This window comes from Anser cygnoides, chromosome 1, assembly GCF_040182565.1.
Source record: "Anser cygnoides isolate HZ-2024a breed goose chromosome 1, Taihu_goose_T2T_genome, whole genome shotgun sequence".
In the NCBI taxonomy this organism is placed as follows: Eukaryota; Metazoa; Chordata; class Aves; order Anseriformes; family Anatidae; genus Anser; species Anser cygnoides.
In genome coordinates this window covers 48286702-48309541 of record NC_089873.1, presented here as the reverse complement: position 1 = coordinate 48309541, position 22840 = coordinate 48286702, and the positions used below count along the sequence as shown (strand labels likewise).

General features: G+C 36.7%; 1 protein-coding gene across 7 annotated transcripts in view; it reads left to right on the top strand.

Moving 5' to 3' along the window:
* Nucleotides 1–22840, top strand: part of VEZT (vezatin, adherens junctions transmembrane protein) — an 88249-nt gene that overhangs the window by 36634 nt on the left and 28775 nt on the right. For 6 of the 7 annotated variants that reach the window (XM_066994914.1, XM_066994905.1, XM_066994902.1 and 3 more), the window contains 5 exons: nt 7482–7629; nt 10811–11142; nt 11963–12156; nt 17464–17564; nt 18785–18992. In XM_066994914.1, coding sequence (XP_066851015.1) covers nt 7482–7629; nt 10811–11142; nt 11963–12156; nt 17464–17564; nt 18785–18992 — 983 coding nt within the window. Of the gene's footprint in view, nt 1–7481; nt 7630–10810; nt 11143–11962; nt 12157–17463; nt 17565–18784; nt 18993–22050; nt 22822–22840 lie in introns of those variants that run through there. The other variant, XM_066994917.1, reaches the window with a different exon arrangement.

Genomic DNA, 22840 nt, shown 5'->3' with positions numbered 1-22840 from the left:
TTGGGTTTATGCTTGGTTTGGAACAGTCTTAATTTTCTTCTTTTTTGCACTGTGCAATATGAGATAAAATCCTATGTACTGAAAACATTGTTCTAACTATTGATGCCCATGCCTCTGGTGAAAGTACTGAAGTACTTCAGAATCCTTTGGGATTTTGTTCTTAAATTACTTTTAGCCATCGTTTTCCCTTGCACAAAAATAACCTTTCCTCTGATTGATAAGCCCATTCGCTCATTGTCCCCATGTTCAACGATAAGTTGATTTTCTGTTTCAGACAAGCTGGGCGAAAACTCTCATTACGATATTAGCCAAAGGGCACGTTTAAGAGCAAGGAGTTTCTACCCTGAACCAAACTAGAACACTTGGATCAGGTTCGATATTGTGAAGCATCATCTACATTTACTCAGTGAATTGTATACTTTAACGGCGTTTAGCATTTCAAGATTTTTTTACTATGTTTATTGCACTACATAGGAAATAACAATGCCTTCACCCTCTATTGTAGCAAAAAGGAAAACAGATATGTTTCTGATCTGAGAAACTTCATGTAGGGGAAAAAAAAAGCTGATGGTAATGCAATTGTTGAAAATCTGTCATGACAAATAACTTGTTTTGCCTTCCTGGAACATACTCGATTAATACTGAATAATAGCATGTGACACAGGCACACATGAAGCTATGAGAGCGTGCACTCACTTTGAAGGAAATAAGTATTTGTTTGCGAAGTAGTAACTCATGTAGGCATCCTCATTCTCAGCTCAAGGCTTAACTCTTAGCACTGAGGATTAAGGTGTACTGGCGATATAAAGGAAAAAAAATATATGACCAGTTCAAACGTTGGTAGAGGCAACTGGTACCTAACTTGGCATTAATCAAGAATCACTTCTAAAAACACAGGAAGGGATTTGAAAGTGGGATCGGTTGACATGGCCTTCACAAATATCCTCCAGCACGAAGAAAGGAGGTCTAGTAGTTGCTGTGAAAAGGTGTGTTGCTTTGACTGTGGAGGTGGCAGGTTCAAGGAACATTGGTGTGAATTAGACAGTCCACTAGTTTTCTAACTGCTAAACTTAATATACGTGCAGAACACAGTGGAAAAAAGAGTGGCAGCGTGTGAGTTGAGATGCAGACTTGGTCAAATCAGCAGTGCTTGTAAACTGAAAGCAGGGAATTTAAATGTGAGGTACGTGTGTAAATGATTCCTCCTCCCCAACAAAATAATTAAGAACAGCTTTAAGGTAGTTTCCAGTTGCCTTAATTTGTAGTTTTCCCTGCATATCGTGAATGCCTGAAGATGCTCCATGTACTATATGGGCATTGATGGCAAGGAGCATCTTTCAAATAGATTCCACTGCCTTGTGCAATTAAATAGTATGCTAACGCTGGAGAGGCCAAAGATGCCTTCATGTCAAAAGCATTCACACCTGCCAGTTGTGACAACCTTAATGCTCTTGTCCATCATCATGTCATTAGTACAAATTTGGCCTACAGCAAGGGGAAGGAGGAACTGGAGAGATTAAATAAAGGGTTAAGGTGATAAACTGAAGGAAAGGAGTGTTGATAAATTAAAGGAAAGCAATTTCCACCCAAAAGAGATCCCAATTCTGACTTCTATGGTTATTTTTAGTAAGCTCTGCTTTGTGCAAAATCAGAAGATTTTATCAACTTAATCTCCTCTAGGGTATCTGAATATGAACTAATGAATTTCTATTTGAAAGTTGTTTCTTCTGAGCACTATGAAAGACATGAATCCAGTAGCACTATTAATCAACAAAATAAAATACCTTTATTTAAGGAAAAAAAAATAGAGAAAAATTCCAAATATTCACTATTTGGAACAATATTATATATTTAAAAATAATAAAACCCCCTTTTTCCTGATTAATCTTAATACTGCTTAATTTATTTTTTTTTAAGTGTTTTACTGGATATTAGCTTGTGTCTCTGTAGTGGAGCAGATGTATCTCTGTATTTATGCAAGTGAAAAACTGTGGTTGTTTTTTTTGCTTGAAACATTTTTTAGTAGAAATTCAATATGTGAAATGCCTCCTAGCCTCAAAGACAGTAAAACTTGAGTCTTCCCAGCTAATATACTAAGGAACAAAGGTTAGTTCCATTTTAATAGATGACATTATTCTTTAGGGTCATTTTGTTCTTTATAAAATAAGGAAAGTAGTAATTTCTTGAGAGCATAAGCAAATAAACAGTACATGCAATGTGAGAGTTCGTCATGGGAGAAGAGAGATAACACTGAAAATTTGTTGGCTGATTGGTCACAGCACTTAGATACGAGAATGAATGGATATGAAAGTAGAACTGGATCTTCACATGATGTAAATGCTCACCATTCATCTTCTTCCACAGTGTTGTATGCATTGACGTCATTTGAGGATTTGATCCATTACGTTTTCTTCTGCTGTACCAACCTTCTAATATTGTGGTCTGCTTTTCTTTCATGAGAGTCTGACACTGAAATAAGATGTTTCAAAAAAAAAAGTCAGAAAAGAGCCAAGCTTTGAAGCATGTGTCAATGGGAAATAATTTTCTATATTACAGTTTGCTTTCCTTGGTTGACAGTATTCAGTTGATAATCGTCACATGGGGATGATGCTTGTCATTCAACAACAGTGGTGAATCTCTGACTCCAGAGGTCATTTTTGTGTGATGTCTAGTTATCAAAATAAGGTCACAGTCACAGTCTAGGTCCTCTGTGTGGTTCAGTGGATACAAAAGGATGATAATGTGCAGAATGCCCTATTTTCTTTCATCTTTGTCTTTCTTATAATGAACCTGGAAAATTGAGACTGAGAATTATCGTACATCTGGTGATAATCATTGCCTTAAGACAATAGCTCTTGAACAGAGACATGTCTATTATGACATAAAATGGTTAAAGTAATACAGAAAATGGTGCTAAATTCACTAATGTAGTAAAAGGTATACTACAATTTAAGGAAAGTTTTCATTTAAAGCATTCTTATATGTTCAGAACTTACTAGAAATACTTGTAACTGAAGTAGGTTGTTACATACACTTTAATGTATTTGATTATTTCTGAAATAAGCCTCAAATTCATACTTTGAATCAGTAAGACTAATGCTATTGGAAGCCAAAGAGAAGCTGCTTTAAACCTTAGGCACTCGCTTTATGTATAACTTCAAGAGAGACAAGGAAGAGTATATACTTGAGTGGCTGAGCTGGTGAGTGTTGGGCTGAGTTAAAAACTTGCTGACTTAAGTATTGATCTTAACTGTAGACATAAATGAGTGAAAGGTAAAAATAAATGATTAAATACACCTTAAATAATAAGCTATACATTGATCTGTGCTAATTCATTCATTGTAGATTTTATACCCATCAGTATTATTCCTACTATTTAAATATATCTGTCAAATTAGGCTTTTACGGTAAGGTATATCTCAAATGAGTAAGAAGGAGATCTGTCTGATGAAGTTGTTACAGAGAATTAAAAATCTTAATTCACAGCTTTACTATGTAAATACAAATATGTAATACAAATTGCATAAACCTGCTACATTATCATTACTCACTCAGTAGTACTAGAAGTTTGGTAGTGTTTGCTTGTCACCAGCATGCCACTTTTTAGCTCATTTCAGTGAACGGAATAAATTAATATCTTCCTAATTAAAATGTGTTCATATGTAAAATAGAAAAAATATACGATTAGCTTATACCAGGTGTTTCTGTCAGACTCAGTGGAGCAGTAGTATTTAATGAGATGGATTCTTTACATTTCATGGGAAGTGACGGCTGTGAACTTGCAGAAACAATTCAGTGTTTTCTCATGCCATCCTTACTCTGACTTGTTCATGTCAGGAAGAGTACATGGAAGAGTACATTGCTCAAAGTCACAGAAGAAAAAGTTATAGAGGAGAAAAGAGTATTTCTCCTTTAATCTGGAAAATAAGGGTATAGTAGGATGCAATGGTTGAAAGCTTAAGCTAGAAATCAGATATTTTGGGTTGAGTATTTACAGGATGTTATGCAAACTAGTCACTAGTAGTGCAGCAAATCTCTGCACTACACTCCATTGAACTGTGTAATAACTTGGAGGTAATACTTCAGTCAGTGTGCCAGTCATTTAATATTTTTATGCTTAAGAGCCTTGTGGGTTCTGCACCATAAGAATCTATGGTTTATGCACTGATTTAATTATACTCAAGCTGGATGGAGGAAATTGTGTAGCTTATGTTACTGGGTGATGTTAACAGTCTAATTCTCAGCTGGTGAAAGATGGTGTGATACTCCATTTCCATTCAACTCACTTGATAGATAGGACCTGGGAGTTTGACCATATAAACTCAAGCAACTTTAATTTTGTTCTAAGCGTAAGGCCTTCTCTGGTTTTTGGGTGGACCTGTGTGGAGCCAGGAGTTGGACTCGGTGATCCTTGTGAGTCCCATCCAACTCAGAACATTCTGTGATTCTAATATTTCTAAATTGAATGGTGTCTCATTATGGTGTAGTGAATATAAAATCCGTTCTGTGTATTTGAGATGCACTGACCTTGGGAAAACTTGTAAATGTGCTCCTTGTAAATCTAGTAAAATTTGTTCCTTCTCCTCTGTAAAAAGTTTAGTTATTGCTTCAGGAAATGCTAGAAAAACACTTTTTCATTTGGGAAAGAGAGTTTGCACAAGAAAACCTCACACAAGCTAAATATATATAGTTGTACTCTCTTTGGATTGTAAAAGCCTAACTTGGAAATCCACTTCTGGAAGGTCTAAGCAAAGATACTTGAGAAATTTTCAGTTAACTGTTTTTTTGTTGACCAGCCAGTTCATCACATGCTTTGCTCATCCCTTCCAACTGGTGAGAATTTTATGAGAGAGCAGCTTGGGTTTCTTAGGAATACTTTGAGGCCCTCATTAGATCTTTAGACGGGAATGTGCTTTTGAAGAGCAAAGTGCTAATATGAAATTGTTGTGTACGTGAGTACATTAGTACTGTTGCTTTTTTATAAGTAAGATGAGCCTCCTGGCAGAGGTTACATATTCATTGTACAGATATTTGATTTTGGATTTGACAGCTTATTATTAAGTAGCTTTGTCTTCTCTTACTCCAAGCTAATAAGGAACATAAGTTGAACAGATGATTAAAGTACTTCCTCAAAGACAGAAACATTTAAGTTATGTAAGTTAAGTTATGTAAGCTTATTTACTCTACTTTCATCTTTTTAGCTAATCTCTCAATGTGAATAAAAAGAGAGACATCTTATGGGTTAGATCAAAGCGCAATAAGGAAATACACATCTATTCTTAACAAAAATGATTGGAAGTAAGAGGACAAGGCAGAAGACATGGGAGTTCGGTGGGAATCCCTTGTTGAGATGTACTACGGATAAGTGGCTCATTTGGTCAAACCACCCATTTGAGAGGTTTCTTGCAATTTTTAGCATGATTTAGAAATCAACGTGTGTCCAAACTGCTTTTTAAGATGCTCATGCTTTGGAAATGCCTTGTTGCGGGAAAAAAAGATTATTGCAGAATATTATCAATCTCTAAGATAATTGGTCCTGAAGGGTTTGGACCTGGTTTTGCAATCTCTGGTGGAGTTAACATCCTCATCCCCTGTGCTCCACCTGCTGGGCACACAGTCAGGTTAATTTAGAATAGCTGACCCAGCTGACACCGTGTGACAACAGCAGCTGGTGACAACAGTATGTTATGTTCCTGAGTCATTTGCATTGCTTCAACCTGCAATTGCATTGCAGGTTTTCACCTGCATTCATGCTTCTGGAGGACACTCAACAGGCTTCTTTCTTCCTGGACTTTTGGGAGGAATTAGGGAGAAATTTATTTGTTTGTTCAGAGCCCGGAAACGTAGTATTGCTGTTTCCTGAGACACAAAAAAACTTTTATGCACTGTTCTTCTACTCAAGTGATAAATATTTTCTTCAGCAAATCACTATTGCAAGTTCAATCCTACGAGAGTTTAGCATGTGAAAAATTTGGGAGTGAAAGCGGGTGGAACTTCTAGCTTCCCCAGAAATCATATTAGTTGGACAAGAGACAAGTACTTCTAGTGGGCTTTATGTGACCCAAGAGATGAGAGTATTCAGTTTGTAAATCGAAACATAAAGAAAAATAAAATAGTTTAAATTAAAAGTATTTTCATGAATGCTTTGCAATTTCTTTTTCTTTTTTTTCCCTTTGGAACAAAGGTGTGCTTATGACAATGAGTGATAAATTCTTTTTTTAAGCAAATTTTACTGTTTTTTGACTGGATATTTATTCTCAATTTACAGAAGTCTTGAACTGTCCCATCTCCTCTTTCCCCAGCATAAGGTTTGCTTAAAATTAGCACTATTCTAAAAGAAATGCTGGCTAGTCTATGGATTATTTTTATCTGTTCCTCTGGCATTAGAGTTATATTGTGCTTGTTTCCTATTTTTTAAGCATTTTACCACAGTTTAAGGGTTGGAAAGGTACATTTTTTTAAATAAAAAAAAATTACCACATGGGTCTTATGATTCTAGCATCAGCAGAAAAGTGCTATTGAAAGAATTGACTTTTTCTCATGTTTTTTACTCATTTTTTTATGTGTGAATAGTTCTATTAAATGCATATTTACTGAGATTTCTCAGGCGAACAGCATTGTATGTATCATTAAGAATTATCAAGATTGGGGCCTAAATTAACTAAGCTACTTTGTAAACGAGGTAACGAAGCATGGCGATCAAAGCCATACTCCATCTACTTTCTTAGCTAATTACTCAATAAAGTGTCAAAGTCACTGCTGACACACAGAGCAAAGTGATGGGAATATTAGCACACGTATCCTCACAAAATATGTTAAAGATAATTGAGCTTTGGCTGTAGGAAACCTTACTGTACAGGTTGCTGTGTCTGAGAAGTTAACAGCATGACAATTGGGAGCTGCTCTTCTTCATGGTAATATCTGAAATATCAAAGAGCAGTTATTGCAAAGGTCTCCAAGCAGTCCTTCCACACGCAGCACTTGCAGGGAATTCCTGCAGTTGTCCCACGTTTGGTCTATAACATAGACTGCCTTTGAAACTCCAAATTGCACAAATGTTGTCTTCCTCTCTCCTCTGTTATAATGATTTCTGTTATGAGATTGACATGATCTAATTGTTGGGAATTTACTAATTGAAGCTAAAGCAATCTAACTTGAAAGGAATGCAGGGATTTTCATCAATATGTTTTCATTTGTTTCTTTTTAAGTAGTTGTATTTAGTGTGTTATATTATTAATATTATTGTATTATTGGATGTTTAGTCAAGGTCTTATCTCATCCTTCTCTTAGCCTTTAAAACCTGTGCAATGAACAAAGTTTGGAAGAAGTTCAATTAGAAGTTCAATTTGGGTTCAACTAAACAGGGATTAGGTGTTCTTTCATTTAAATTACCAGAAATAAGAAACCACGTTAGCTGTTTTTTTGCCTTTTTGTTTTTAATGCAAAAGTTGCTTTGCTACCCACCTTAACTCTGGCTAAACCTACCCTCTGAACTCTGAGAGCGACAACGTGACCAGCTACATCTGTGTAGTCCCTTTCAAGGAGCTGGGTCTGGGACTGAGTGAAGAGCAGGTGTCTGAAGAGGAGGCACACAATCTCACAGATGGCTTCAGCTTGCCTGCGCTCAAGGTAATCAATCTCTCCTAGAAGAACAGGCACATCCGCAATGGCTCAGCATGAAATTTTTTTTCAGTTGTCATGAGGCCATTTGGCTTGTGTATACTAGCCTGTAGTAGCACAGTCAACTGAGGAAGGAGGTAAAATTTGTCTCGTATCATGTGTTTCTACATGTATTGGCATTACATGATTTCTTTTTGCATGTATTTGAAGAGAAGTTGCACAATACAACACGAGGATTTTGTTCTGTCAATCATACAAATTCAAGTCAGTGTTTTATAATCAGCTTGATCAACCTCCTTCTTAAACCTGAGCTTTTGTTCTTTGATTTCACGATTCCAGACAAATAAAATATTTTTCAGGTTTGTACTTAAATCTTTTTAATCAATTGCTTGACTTTAATAAAAAGAGAGACATCCAAAGATGTAAATTAGTTGTAATTGTTAAAGGGAATAGATGCATTTGGCTACACAGAGAAGGATAAATCATAAGCCTGGACCCCCTGCTGCCATGATCCAGTGAAGTTCTTTGATCTTTGAAAAGATGTTTAACTGAGCAGAATGACAATCATTTAATGGCCTTTTTAATCTATTTTGTTTTGAGATGTTAAGTATTTTTAATGTGCTTGAGTAAATGTTCGCAATTAGATCTAATTTGAATGCAAACCTTCTATGCTCTAGTGGTTCTGTGCCTAGGTGGTTCCATTTTACTCTTTTTTTTTAATGGAAAATTCCATTATTATGTGACTTCTTTGTTTTTATGAGGTTGGCTCATGTTGCATTTTATTCACGTAATTTCTAGGCCTTGATTTCTTTTCTTCTGACCGTAAATGGCACCAGCAATAGTAGTTGCAAAGCTTTGAGGTTTTGTCTAATTGGTTGTAAGCTATGTGCTACATCAGATGTATGTTTTGGGGATTTTTTCTTGCCTTTTAATGAGCTGAACTTCTAATTACAGTCACACAAGCCAACTTACCCAGTTCTCTTTAAGCTCGAGAAGTCAATTAGAGTTGCCCAAGCTTGTAAACTAAGACTTTGTTTACTTGCAATTTGCAGTGATTTCACTGAAATCTGTTTTAATTAAACTGGATGGAATACTTTCTGGGTAGAGTTAAACTCACAACTAGAAAATCTGAATTTGCCTTAACTGATGACAGTGGTGTAGGCTGGGTGTGGTGTAGTTGAGTCAAGCTAAATTAACATAAATCTAAGCAGATTTGTACTGTAGTAACAAAATAGTTAGATAACCTTGGGGCATATTTGTATTGCGAGCCCTGGATCTACGTGTAGTCCTCTTTTTTTTTTCTTTTTTTTTTTTTTTCCTTTGAGAGCACTTTCCGTTATTTCAAAATGCAGGTAAAATACAGACATGTATAAGATTCGATGAATATTTTTATTTTCATTCAAGCCCATGCCTAGGCCATATGACCAATGTAGCCTATGTGTTTTGGCTACCTTGTCCTTGAACTAAACCAGTTTAAAGAGTAAAATTTTTTGGCATGAAAATACTGATCCCAGCTGTGAAGAGCCAGTTGGATGTTTTGTGTGAAGTCTGAATACAGATAAAAATCATCAAAATTTATGGCTAGAACAAACTATTTTCAACCTGAAATACATCTGGAATTGCCTTTTCTCTCATCCTTTGTACCTTTTTTCAGGTGGATTTTGAGTTGTTGTTTTCATTTCCTGAAGTTCACTACTTTTGTGTGCTACCTTTCCACTGCTTTTACCTTCTGTCTGGAGGAAGGGTTTAGTTGTCTTTTGTGTTCATTATAACCTGAGCTCTTGACTCTTTATCCGAGGTACCACACCTTCAGAGACACTTAGGTAATTCCTGCCAATTTGCTTGCTTCCTCCACCCCCTACTTTCCTAACCTCACTTGGCTTGTGGTGGGTTTTTTTGTTGCTGTTGTTTTTTAACACCTAGCCAAATCATTCTTGCATGTGTGCTCTTCATTCAGTTCATCTCAAACTCTGTTATTTCTTCTCATAAACATCTTTTCTTAATTGATATTTTTTTTCCTTCTGGAATATTATGTCATTTCACATCCAGGTGTTTTTGATACATCTTTGGGTATATCTGACCGCATTGATCTGAAGGCATTTATTTTTTGTGTGTTATTGTTTTGAGTGTTTTGCTCTTGATTGTTCTGCACTGAAAAAGAAATATTACTCGTCAATAGTAGTAAGAGTGCAAAGTTGTACGTATCTCATTGCAAGTCCTGTAGATTTAAAAATATATATATATCTGAACAAGTAATTTGTTAGTCCTATTCTGTAGCAGAGAAAAAGGCATGGTGAGTAATTTGTCTTCCTTAGTCTGGAATGCTTGGGAATAGGTTTCAGACTACACCTTGTATTTAGATGAAGTTGGTCCTTGTCAATAAGGACTGATATTGCAGAGTAAAGTGTTATAACCTATCCTTTTATTTTAGAGGTATAAGATACTACTGTTCTGTCATGGTCTATGAAGACGATGGTCTTCCATAAACAAAGAAAACAGATCTTTTCATTGCATTTGAAGTGGAAGTTTCTGAGAAACCAAAGTTGTGGGTTTGCTTGTTCCCAAATTGCCTGACCTCTTTTGTACCATATATAATATTGTGAATTGAATCATCTCTTCACATAGCGTGGGGTCTTTCCCTCCCTTAATGGCATTGGTGACATTTCTCACTTTGGCTGCAAAAATAAGTGAGTTAGCAGCTCAGCTTTCTCCAGAAGTAGAATGTTTTTTGTTGAAGTACAGTGCAATTAGACTCATGTTTCAAGGTTGGGTGTGGGCCAAGGCAGTAGTTAGTAAGTAGATCATAAAACTGATAGCTTGGTGTTATAAAGGAAAAAATGTCTTTGCTACCACTGGAATTTTGGCTGCTATTTGTAAGCTGTAGGGTATTTGGAGATTATAGAAAATAATGAGACTACCTGGTGAGAATATGAAATTGTAGGTCTCTGACAACCTTTTGAAGATAATTGCATGTAATGGACTTCATGAAAGAATTAACAGTCACCTAAGGTTCACAAGATCTGAACTCACATGGTCTGGGATACCCTTCAAAAACATGAAGCGGATTTTCTCAGTTTTTCAGAGCTGCTGCAGTGGGCCGAGGAATGTTTTTGCATTCTATATCTGTACATGTATTTTGGAAGCTGGCTGTATTCCAGGCGCACAGAGCTAACCTCACCCTGTTTTACAGGTTCTGTTTCAGCTCTGGGTAGGGCAGAGTTCAGAATTCTTCAGGAGGCTGGTACTGCTCCTCTCGCCAGCCAATGCGTCCCCCAAGCCCTTGATCTCCCCTGAACGGCTGCCTCATCATATCTTGTCTGATGTGACTCAAGGCCTACCTCATACACATGCTGCCTGCTTGGAGGAGCTAAAGCGAAGCTATGAGTTTTATCGGTACTTTGAAACTCAGCATCAGTCAGGTTTCGAGCGGCCAGCCAGAACAAAGCAGAGGTCAAGGGAGTTGAACAGTCTTCAAACAGCAGTACGCAGCTTGCAGCTTCATCTGAAGGCACTGCTGAATGAGTAAGTTTACACATGAATTAGGAGAACATGCCTGTGCGAAGAAGGCTTCTAACTCAAGTTCTCTGAGTTGTCAGTTTATATCCCAGATTAGAAAGAAAAAATGCAGATACCTATAGTCATTGCAAGTAATTCATGCCTGTTCTGTTCATAACTGATTCTACTGAAGATGTCGGTTTCCAAGGCACTAGCTCCACTTTAAAAGATGTTATTTGACAGTAGAATTCTCTCAACAGTGCTTGAAAGAGTATTTCACCACTTACAACCTCATGCTCTGCCTATTGCTGTGTCTGAACTTTCAGCTATGTCACCTACTAGGCATATCTTAACATAGAGTTTGGTCAAAGAGCCTTGGTTCAATGTGGAATCTGCTATTGTTTCCTGGTTATTCTTTAGATACCTGGTGACAAAATCAAAGGCGATCAGTGCATTAATATCTCTTTGCTTTTGTCACTTCCTTGAAAAAAAAAAAAGAATAAAGATCTTTAATTGATTTTGTAACATACCAAATGCTATATAAGTTCAGCTCATAGTAACTATCTAGTAAATATTTTTAAGGTTTCATCACTGCCTTGGTGAAATAGTTGAAACTGTTCTACACTTTTAATCTTACTTCCAAGAATTACTGTAATGAGTGTAGGTGAACAGTGTATCTTGATGTGGAGAAACGGATATTATTTTTAAAACAGTGGGGCATCTTTGAGGAGTTGGCTAAACTAGATCTTGAGAATCTGAATAAAATAACATTAATTAGATTACATGCTTGAAGAATGGTAAAGTCAAATATTTATTATTATTTTTTTTTGCTCATTTTATTACTTAGGGTAATAATTCTTGAGGATGAACTTGAAAAACTTGTTAGCACTAAGGAGACGCCTGAATTGACAACGGAAGCCCATCAGGTTCTGGAACAAAAACTAAAGTTTATTCAGCCTCATATGCAGGCAAGCAACAGCTGCTGGGAAGAAGCCATTTCTCAGGTGGAAAAAATGAGTGGAAAAAATCCAAATAAAAAAGGTAAATATGAGAGTTTAATTTGGCAACTAACGCAATACACTTTAGAGATGGAATGGTCAAATGCATCAAAAACTGCATTCAGACTGTGTATCTGAATTTTAGCTAGAGAGGTTTTAAAACCATACAGTTTGAAAAGCTGTATGTGTGTCAGGCTTTTTCATTGTGATGACCTTGAAGCTTTTGTTTCAGCAAAAAATATAAACATGCTGTCTGTTAGACATGTAGGTTCAGATTGTACATTTCTAAGTGTAGACTAATAGTAGCTTTTTGCCTATGAATGGTGAATGACACGTTGAATGGGTAGGATTTTGATTAATCATCCTTGAGATTTTCTTGTATTTATCACATTAAAATAAGGTAATTGAAATTACAATTACCTTTTCATGAAACTTTATTGACATTGACGTTTCCTGAAACATTTTGAATTGTAGAGTATGTATTGAGCATATAATACCTGTTTACCTTCTCTCTCAGAGAGAGGGAGCTAATCTGTGTGCTTAGAAGTCATGTGAGCAGCACATCCCAAAGTTTTGCCTTATGTCCCTCATCTTAGTGCCCTGTACTGCCCATGCTGTTATCCTTGTGAATCACATCTAGCTTAAGTAATTGAAGTGAACTTAGGCTCTCCTGACATAGAGTTGAACATATAATTTCTAATCTTTTTTTTTTCCAGGAGTGTCTTTATTGGCCTAGAAAGGTACATCTCAGCATCTGAATAATGCTGGTGATTGAGAACACATTAGGAAAATTATGATTTGGGATATATCAGCAAGTTACCTACAGAAATCCAAAACTGTAGTGAGCTAAGCTCTTAATTATATATAGGTGGTGTATCCAGTAGGTGGATGAATATTGCTGTGGGCCAAAAGATGTCCAAGCTGACCTTCTTCATCAGAACTGGGAGCACTGGCGAGTCTACTGCCTACACAGACCAGGGTTCCATGCAGGTCCAGACATGGTGTAACAAAATTTGTGTGTACTTTGCCTAATTGTCCAGTCTTGTGATTTCCTCTCGCAGCTCTGTAAAACAATCAGTGAAGATATTGGATGTAGTTTGATACATTTGCGTGTATTAGCCTGTTGTGTTTTGTTGATGCCCTCTACAACCAGGAGTTCCCCTGATCTGTTTTTCTCCCCTTTTCTTAAATGTTCTTTCTAGACTACATGCCATAGTATTTTTAGTTTTTTTAGTTATGTTTTTACCTTGTTTATGACTTTGCACAGCAGGGACTGTTCTTGTGACTTGCGTCCTTCTAAAGTCTTATAAAAAATGACTTAGTCTATGACTTAGAGAAAAGGGATTGTGTGAGAAATTAAATTAAAAAAAGAAATCTTTCACTTTCTGTTTTTTCCAGTGACTTTCCTGGAAATGTGTGGGGTTTGAATCTCTATTTTGCAACAGGTTTACTGAGTTACTCCACATGAACTACTTTTGAATTAGGTTGGTTGGAGAAAATTGTTTTTATGTGGCTACATTTGACTTTTCTATTGTATTTCTGTGCAGTTCGGCTTCTGTGAGTTGAACTTTTCAAGCTGTGCATGAAATCAGATATAATTCTTCTGATCTCTTTCTGCACATCTTAACAGCTGGTCGTCGGTCATGATTATGTGAATTACTTCATTAAATTATGTCTGAGGCTTTTTTCAATGCTTCCTGAAAGCACTTTGAAAGAAGATACCTCCCTGCTGAAATAATGTAACAGCTAAGCACATCTTTTGTTTTTACATAGTGTTATGTAAAATCAAATGAATTATTTTTACAAGAGCAGTAGCAAGAACCCTATCATAGTACAGCTTTGTGTCAAGTGGATGCCCAATGCTTTTGGTGTAATAAATTTAATGGTGTTTAGTTCAACTAACCATAGCAGAGCAGTAGAAATGCCATTTTCAACATCAGTTTTGAACAGTGATGAAGAAGGAGCTGTTCTTGATGGTTTAGATTCAGTTTTGAGAGGAAATATTGCATAACTTAAAAGCTATAAATAGCGAATATTTTTACCAGTAACTTATAATTGTGCTTAGTATTAAACCAAAGTCAATCCTTTTTGCTTCTTCATCTGAAACTGAAAAGGGTATGCAGTATTTAAATTTACTATTTCCTTGGGTTTGGATCTTACCACAATTATGTACTGAGCAAAAATGTAGCTTTGCTTTCCCTTCTTGGTTCGTGCTGCTCTCAGCATGGGTAAGGAGTAGACAGCACACAGCCCACCAGCTGCAGCAGCCAAGGGCCCATGTTGCTCCGTGGGGAGGAGTAAATGGGGAACTCGCTGCTCTTTCCAGCATCAAAATGCTTTTGCTGAATTATGCATTGAAAGTTTCCATCCACTGCTTTGAACTGTTATCTGTCCTAGTTGTGGCATCCTAGGTAGCTGCCTGTCGCTTATTTTCAGAACAGTTTTGCATATTTTTGTTTTCTGTGTAAACATATGGATCTCAGTCCAGAATCTCATACTTCTTGCTCTAGATCATTCTATGTTAAAGCAGGTTTCTTACAGATATATTAAATAATTCTTTTTGTTAAACTCTGTCAAAGACATTTAGGTCTAACTGATTGAACATTCAGACACTCCCAGCAGCCTTTCATGAATGGTGAAACTGGCATGTATTGTAGCCTATGGTATAGTAACCACTATAGTAACGAATGTCGTTTGACTACTTTGTTTACAGGACTCTTCAGTATTTCTACCACCAGTCCTGTTAGTCACTGATCCTGCCACGTTCAGAACAGAGCCTGAGAGGAAGTGGTGTTTTAGCAACTTTAGGGGAATTCATCTCTACTTGAAAGCATGGGGCAATGATAGACTTATGGAAACACATCAATCTCTACTTGTTTTAAACATTAGTTGATTCTAGACTTTCAGCCAGCTTCTGTGTATCCATTCACCTCTTTTCTTCATGCACAAAACTGATTTATCACTTGAGGCCTCAATGATTCAAGCATACAATGATCTGCTGTTACTTTTACAGAACACCTTTTATGGCTAGTTACTGTTGTTTTAACAGTTTTTGAAATAATGGCCCTCAAACAGTTTAAATTCCATCCTTTTTTCCTTTTAGAAAGAAAGAACTGTCTCTACATTTGCAAATGTATATAACTTTTTTAGATTTTTTGTACCATAGTACTCTGTTGCAAGCTCCTGGTTTTTGCAGTCCTTTGATCCATTGGAGAGGAACTAAAGCAGCATCTTTAGTTAAACACTGTGAATTCATGATCTTGAAACATATCCTTAGAAATGTTATCCTCCCATACAGACGACAAATACAGCAGCCTGTACATATTAGAGCAGCTGTTTTATTCTTCTGATTTAAGAAGGCAAGTTTATTGCTGGTAATTTTCATAGTACTCTTTAAAATTTGTCTTCATACCTTCAGAAGCATATTTTTATTGTTGCTATTATTGTTATTATTAAAATGTTTTTATTCCAAGGCACAGCTATGTAATGGACAAGTCATCTTGATATTTGTAAAATAATTAGCTCAGGTCAGTTTTCCACTTCAGATTTCACTATGTGCTTCCCCTTTCTTTTAAATGATCACTGCATTTAGATACATGTGGAGTGTCAAATCTGCAGCTCAACCAAAGCAACTAGGGAATTAAATATTTTCCTTGTTTGCAAAAGCAGGTAACTGAGCACCAGTAGAGTCATTGTTAATGTGACTGCCTACTTTCAGAATACCATCCCGAAGTATGCAATATATAGATAAGGAATTGAGAATAAGAGTGGGTGGGGTTTGGCAAGGCTACCTAGCCCATTTCTCTTCTCAGGGATAAATTAGTACTTGTGCCATGTGTGAGTAAATGTTTGCCTGCTCTTAAAAACTTCTCTTTAGAGACATTTTACAGTATTTCCAGGCATCTATTCCAGCACTTAAGTCTCCTTACCAGCAGAAGTTTTTTTCTTGTATTGAATATAAATCTCTCTTGCTGCAATTAAAAAAACCAGTGCTTTTGATCCACCCACAATGGAAATCCATTTCTTCTTTATAGCCCTCTCTTACATATTTGAAGACAACTGATAACATTTCTGTCTTCTCTGCATAACCCTGTCTCCTTCAAATCTATGACGGTTATACTTTATGTAGCCCTCTGATCATTTCAGCTGTTTTTCTCCAGCCACCCTTTAGCTGGTCTACAAGATTATTGAATGGGGGAGTCTCAGCCTGGGCACAATATTCCATCCACAGCCTGATCAGTGCCAAGGAGAGCAGAAAAGTGATTTCCTGTGTCTAACAATCCGTGCTGCTGTTTATATGTACTATTATGTAGTCTGGCTTTTTGCTTGCAGCAGGGTATAATTGACTAGCTTCCTCAGATCTTTTTCTCAGTGCTGCTACCCAGTCATTCATATATTTGTGCATTTGACTATTCAAAGACACAAAATGTCACAGCCACTGTCACTGGACTCTGTATCTGAAATCCAGTTCTTCCTGGGGTGTCTCTAATTTTCCAGTATTATTTTTTTATTCTACCCATCAATATCCTTGCAGGTCATCCTTATGGCAGCAGATTTAATTAGATTAAACACTTCTGGTGTGTGGTGTTTTTTTGTTTTTGTTTTTAACCCATTGGAAATGTTGAAGAGTATTGGACTTGGGGCAAATCCTCACTAAGTGTATTGTTCCTGTCTGAAAATGGTAACTATGTTATTTATCCAGGAGATAAACAACACCTAGTATCAAATCTTCTAGCCTAGGTATTTTGTTTAAAAGTATGTATTGACACTGTGTCAAAAGCCATACTGGAAACAAAATGCAGGATGTCTTTGACTTCTTTCTATTTTAAGGATAATGGAATGTCTTGACATCTTCTGTTCTCAATAAACCCACACTGGCTGTCGTTTACCGCCTTGCTGCCTTCCTAGTAGCTTTCTATAAGTTTTGCTTATTTTTTTTTCCCAGTATTTTCCAATTATTTGAAGCTGATTTGCCTATAATTTGCCATCTCGTATTTTACTTCTGCATTTAAACTTGGGCAACAAATCTATTTTCTGTTTTTACAGATTTTTGTCTGTCTTCTGCAGTCTTTCAAAGCCTATTAAAAAAATTGACATCTGTTAGTTGAAATAGTATAGTTCAAGGTGAGTTTATTGAACCCAGCTTATATCAGAGAACACTTAAGTGTCTTAGCTATTTTAACATAGTATTTCAATGTATTCTAATCAACCTTCTGACTATTTTTTCATATGTGCCAATCCTGTCTAGTGAAAAGGCCTGGACCCTGCCTGAGCAAGTCAAAAATATTACTCAACGCTCAAAATTTTTCCTTTTTTTTTTCTTCATTGCTTTCTTTCCTTTCCCCTAAAGGCAAGCTTGAAGCTTTCTGTGACAACCTACAGTGTACTACAGTACCTTTAATGCAGCCTACCATATACATAGAAGACAGAGATCCAATCCCCGAAGAGCAGGTAAAAAAAAAAAAAAAAGGATCTTTTCAATGATGGGCTTCTTTTCTATATCCATCCCTTTTTCAGTTGTTTGTGCAGTGACGACTTTCTTGTCTTCTCAAGACAGGTCAAGTAGGTAGCCAGTGCCATTTCATAAATGCACTCAGTGAAAAAATTGATGTATTTTTCCCTCTGATGATCAAAGAGGATGTATTCCCATACTGGGGGAGGGGGAAAGAAGAGCATCAGTATTCACTTGTTCTTGTATATATTGTTAAAAAAAATGAGAAAAGGAGAGCAGCAGCACAGAGTAACGTAGAAAAAAATGTGAATTGCTGAAAGGCAGTACATAAAATTGAGTACTACTTGCATGTTATTGAGCTGACACAGCAGCACAAGGAAGAAGCTCCTGAACAAACTAGACTGTCTTCAGTTTGTATAGTGTCCGCATTTTTGGGTACCTAAAGCAGACTGTGATGCTGAACAGCTTCATGTCATTTCCCCACTCCAGGGAGACTGCTGTGTAATGTGCTCTGTGTAATGCAATGTGTTAGGCCGTCCTGAAGAGAGGTTAGTCTTCTGTCCTAAAGCTGAGTGACAGATACATTCTGCAAGCAGATCGACACCTATGCTCTGCTCTGTCCCTCCCTTACCCTCTCCCTCCCTCACCTTCTATCAAGCCTACCTCACTTGTTTTCTCTATAGGTTTTTTTTCCCCATATCAAAGATCTGGAACTAATAACCTCACCAGCTGTCTATCATAACATAAATGGAGTTCATTTTTCTTTACACTGTAGTGTTCTTCATTGTACTTAAATTTGGAGGCGGACTTTGCTTTTCTCCTTGATAATGATTAATATAACTTAAATTAGCATAATACCTGACTGAGAAAGAATTGCTTATGGTGTGAATTAAATAAAAACAAAACAAACAAACAAAAAAATCAGCATTGCTTATTTCCACCAGTCATTGTGGACTCTCTTTTTCAAGGTATATCACTTGGTCATTCTTGTGTAAGAAACTAAATCTTGGGTGACTGCAGTAGTGTTTTTAGTCCACCTTAAATGAGCGGACTTACTCCAAAATTATATAACTGAGAGTGGTGTCAGATACACTGGCTTTGTTCAAACAAGGCTCCATCCTTCTACTGCAGTTGTCTTGTGTTGAGATCACTTGGTCATGCATTGGCTTGAAGTACACACTGAAAGTGAATATTAAAAATATGTTTTTTCTTTTTTCAGGAATTGGAAGCATATGTTGATTATTCAGATATGGACAATGAATATAATAGGGAAGCTTTTGACTGCTTTTCCCAGGAAGAGAGAGAGAGACAAAAACGAGAGAGAGAAGAATCTAAGAGGGTGTTACAGGAATTGAAATCTGTACTGGGTTTTAAAGCTTCTGAAACAGAAAGACAGAAGTGGAAGCAGCTGCTATTCAGCGACCATGGTAAGGATTGCTTTTGAAAATCAATGCCTTTCTAAGAAAGGGTACGTGTCTGTTTACCATCAACTTCAGACTGTGTTAGAATTCAAATACTGCTCAGCTATAGCAATGCATTTGGTAGAGCTGTGTGGCCTTAGTTTTTTATTCCATCTCCTTATATTATTTGTAGCAATCATTTTACTATATATTGAAAGGAACTCAAAAGAATGTGAATTTGGCTTCAAACAAAAATATTGAGCTAAAGCTATTAAGCACAGCATAAAGAGAACTGTCAGGCTATAAACCATACAAAATGAACTGACTTTCTCTCATCACTTTCCAGTAAACATGAATTTTAAATTGGATTCATAAATAAGTTATTTTTCAGAATTTAAAGAAACTATCAGAATTTATCCCAGACTTACAAAAATGGATAGATTAAAGTGAAGAGCTAGACTTTGAAATATTAAAGGCTCATAAAAGACTATGATGGACTTTTGTTTCCATGGAAGAGGGAGCATGCAGAATATATTTAAAAATAAATAAATAATACTAACAAGAAGAGTTCTTCCAAATTACTCTTTCCAATTCTGAGGACTGCTGGGTAGCTCCATCCACTTGAACTTGAAGATAAGAAAATGAAAATTTCTCTTGCCTCAACAGGACAGCCTGTTTCAGTTCCAGCAACAAGACTGGATACAACCTGATTGCTTTTGCTGCTTGAGCTGCTTGATTTATTATCTTTAAAATTGGTAGTGGTTTGTTTTTTCCTTTTTCTGTTCTTTTCCCCATTTTCATTCCTTCCTCTTACAGACAGGTTAGGAAGAGCCCTCTAAAATTTTTTCATGTTCTATGTTAAGAAAAGCAACCCTCAAGTCTGGCAGCAAATCCACTGCCTCTGCCAGTGCTTACCAGATAAAAAGACCATCGATTGCATCCTTCAGTAATTTAGTGGGAACACACAGTAACAGACCATGGCAAAGAAACAAAGACTGTTTCTTTTGACATCAAACCCACAAAAATATGTGCTTCACAACTTTTCTCTTTATGTCATTTGAAAGGAGAAGGGAGGAATCCTACCTCCAGTTCAAGTCTTGACAGATCTAGTGACTGTTGTAGAAAGTTCTTTGTCAGGAGAGCTTGCATAGGATATTTCCTTATCTAGGTTAGCAGCTGATACCTGTCCACATCAGTATATCTTCAGGCCATTTGTGGCCATATCTTTCTAGAAATGAATAGACTGGCTCACCTGAACAGCTGTAACAGCTGAAAGAGGAGTCAGCTGACTCCTGTGATCTTGAGTAACCATTCACTTGAAAGCCTTTGTGGCTCATGTTGGTTCCTTTCCTTTTCACATATAAATATTACATTGTTTTAGGATTAGAGATTCTGTGGTGGGGAGAGAGGAAAGTGTGATTTCCTTCAGCTGCTTAGGACTAATCACATATTTCTTCCATGTTGTACAAAAGTTGAAAATATGAGGAAGGACAGTTTGTGAAAATAATTAATATTGTCTCCTTTTGTCTCAGACTCTGTATATCTTAATCTGAAATATTGATATGGACAGCAGACATAACATCTTCTGCTGTTTTTAAGAAATTTCTTCATTATTTCTTCAAAAGAAACACAAGTCAGTTAAATATGACATGATGGACCGCGACATATCTCTCTTGCAGACATTAATTTATCTCTTTAATTTATCATTCCTTTAAGAAACATTTTTGTGAGCTGTGCTTCCTATATTGATGGTTGGCATTATCTTGAAGAATTAAGAATTAAATTAAATTAATAAGAATTAAACCAGAAAGGTTTGTGTTCTTGTCTGCATTGGCCCAAGCCAGTGGATGGTTTTGATATGACCCGTTTCCATCACCCTCTTAAATCTTGCTTTTACAGGATGATCACATTCCAGAAATCATACATTCTCCTAACTTGCAATTGTTGTGAAAAAAGATCCCGGAAGATGCTAAGGCTAAAGCCTTAGGCACATAGCAAGCCATTTTGATTTGTTAAGGGTTTTTTGGTTCATCGATGAAAGGGCTGGGCTGGTGAGGGTTTCTACATAAAAGAGGTCAGTTCCCAACAAGTTGATACGCCCAAAGAACACAGCACGAAGTCAACTACAGATGGTAGGCTGTATTCCAGAAAAAAAATCTTAGCAAAACACCAGACTAAGGCAAATGTGCCCAAGCCTAGCACCATGGTAATAATGCTTACAGTCTGGGCACTCAGTTACCTATTGGAGTGCTGATGTGCTTCTATTTTTGGTCCTTGGGCATCCCATTGAACCAGAAAAACAGAGGTACCTTTGAAGGGGTCCATGAAGTCACTAGGGGATTTGTTTTCATTTATCAGACAACATCAAACAACATTCTTCTGGTGCAAAATCACTTCTAGTCTTTCTTCTCCCCTCGCCCCCCACCGAAATTGCATTCTGTCAGTGGCTGTGTTGCACCCAGCTGTTTACCCATCTGCTGTCTTTTCCATGCAACAGTTCTTATAAAACTGTTTCCCAGTTTTTCTCTGTGTTTGGAAAGCTATACTCTGAGAATTGGTGAATTCCACCTTGTTTATTAACTAATCGATTCAACCAGCTGCCCAGCTGCCAACCTGAAGTATCTACGTTTCTAGAGTTTTGGCTTTGGAACTGTTCTTTGGAGGCAGTAGGCAACAAATTTGCTCCCAAATGATAATACTATTGTGTGTATTCCTGCCTCTTCAAGCAAACGGGCAGAAATGAGCGGCAGGATTTTGTTTTTATTTGCTTTTTGTTGGTTTGTTAGGGTTTTTTTATGCAAGAAGGGGAGAAAGCTGTTCTGTTAATAATTGAGATGAGTCTGGTGCAGTGCTCCTTCAGTATATGAGTTTTTAAAACAATACAATACAAATTCTAAGACACAGTCTTTCAGTGTGCTCGTGAAAATAATTATCAATGTGACAGTCGTAATGATGCACCTGCCTTCAGCTAGCTAAAATAAATATTGCTGCAATAGGATGCAATGGAAAAATCCTAATACCGTAAATTTTGTTTCCCGTGAAAAGTTTGCGTATTTCCCAGAGTTATTTTCATCTCTGCTTACAGGGGTAAAGTCAGAATGGAATTAGAAAGGGAAATGCCACTTGGGAATCTGCTGTTGCTGCTCTCATTTATGTTCGTGCTGCTACTCTAATGGAGCTACTGCAGTTTAGGGAATCTGTTACTTGGAAATGGACATTATATCGTTTTCTTAAAAAGAAAGACGTCTGTTCTTCAAGAAGTGATTGTACCGAGTTATACTAACCCTTAACACTGGGAGGAGAGACTTCCTGGCAAGCATCCCGTTGCTGGCAATGGGACTCGCTGCTGCTACTAACTTCAAGAGAGGCTAAATTAAACCACACTTTATTTGTGAGGACACCTTACCTGGCTGTATGAATACATGTTGTATTTGTATGTTGTGATGTGAGATCAGATATTGCACATAAGGACTGTTTCATGTACCAGCTGTATTTATTGGATTAGGTAAACCATTGTCTAAAACAAAGACAGTTCAAATCTGTATGCAGTGCAGTAGTTTTTACTTTAACGTTGAATGCATCGTCTGTGTTTGATGCCATTTTTGAACATCATCAATTTTGTGCCATCTTTTTATATCACAGATTTTAAGGCTTAGTTCCGACAAGCAGCTATCACATTTCATTTCAGCTCTGTGGTTAGAAAACACTGATTTATTTTAGGTTTTCTTTGATTTGTGTTTTTTGTTACTGTCATGTTTTGTTTTGTTGGTTTTTCAATCCATTTTGACTCTTCCAATCCTGCACCTTTTCAAACACAAATATTATTTATATATAGCACCTTGCTTTTAGTTATCAATTCATTTTTTCCCCTTTTT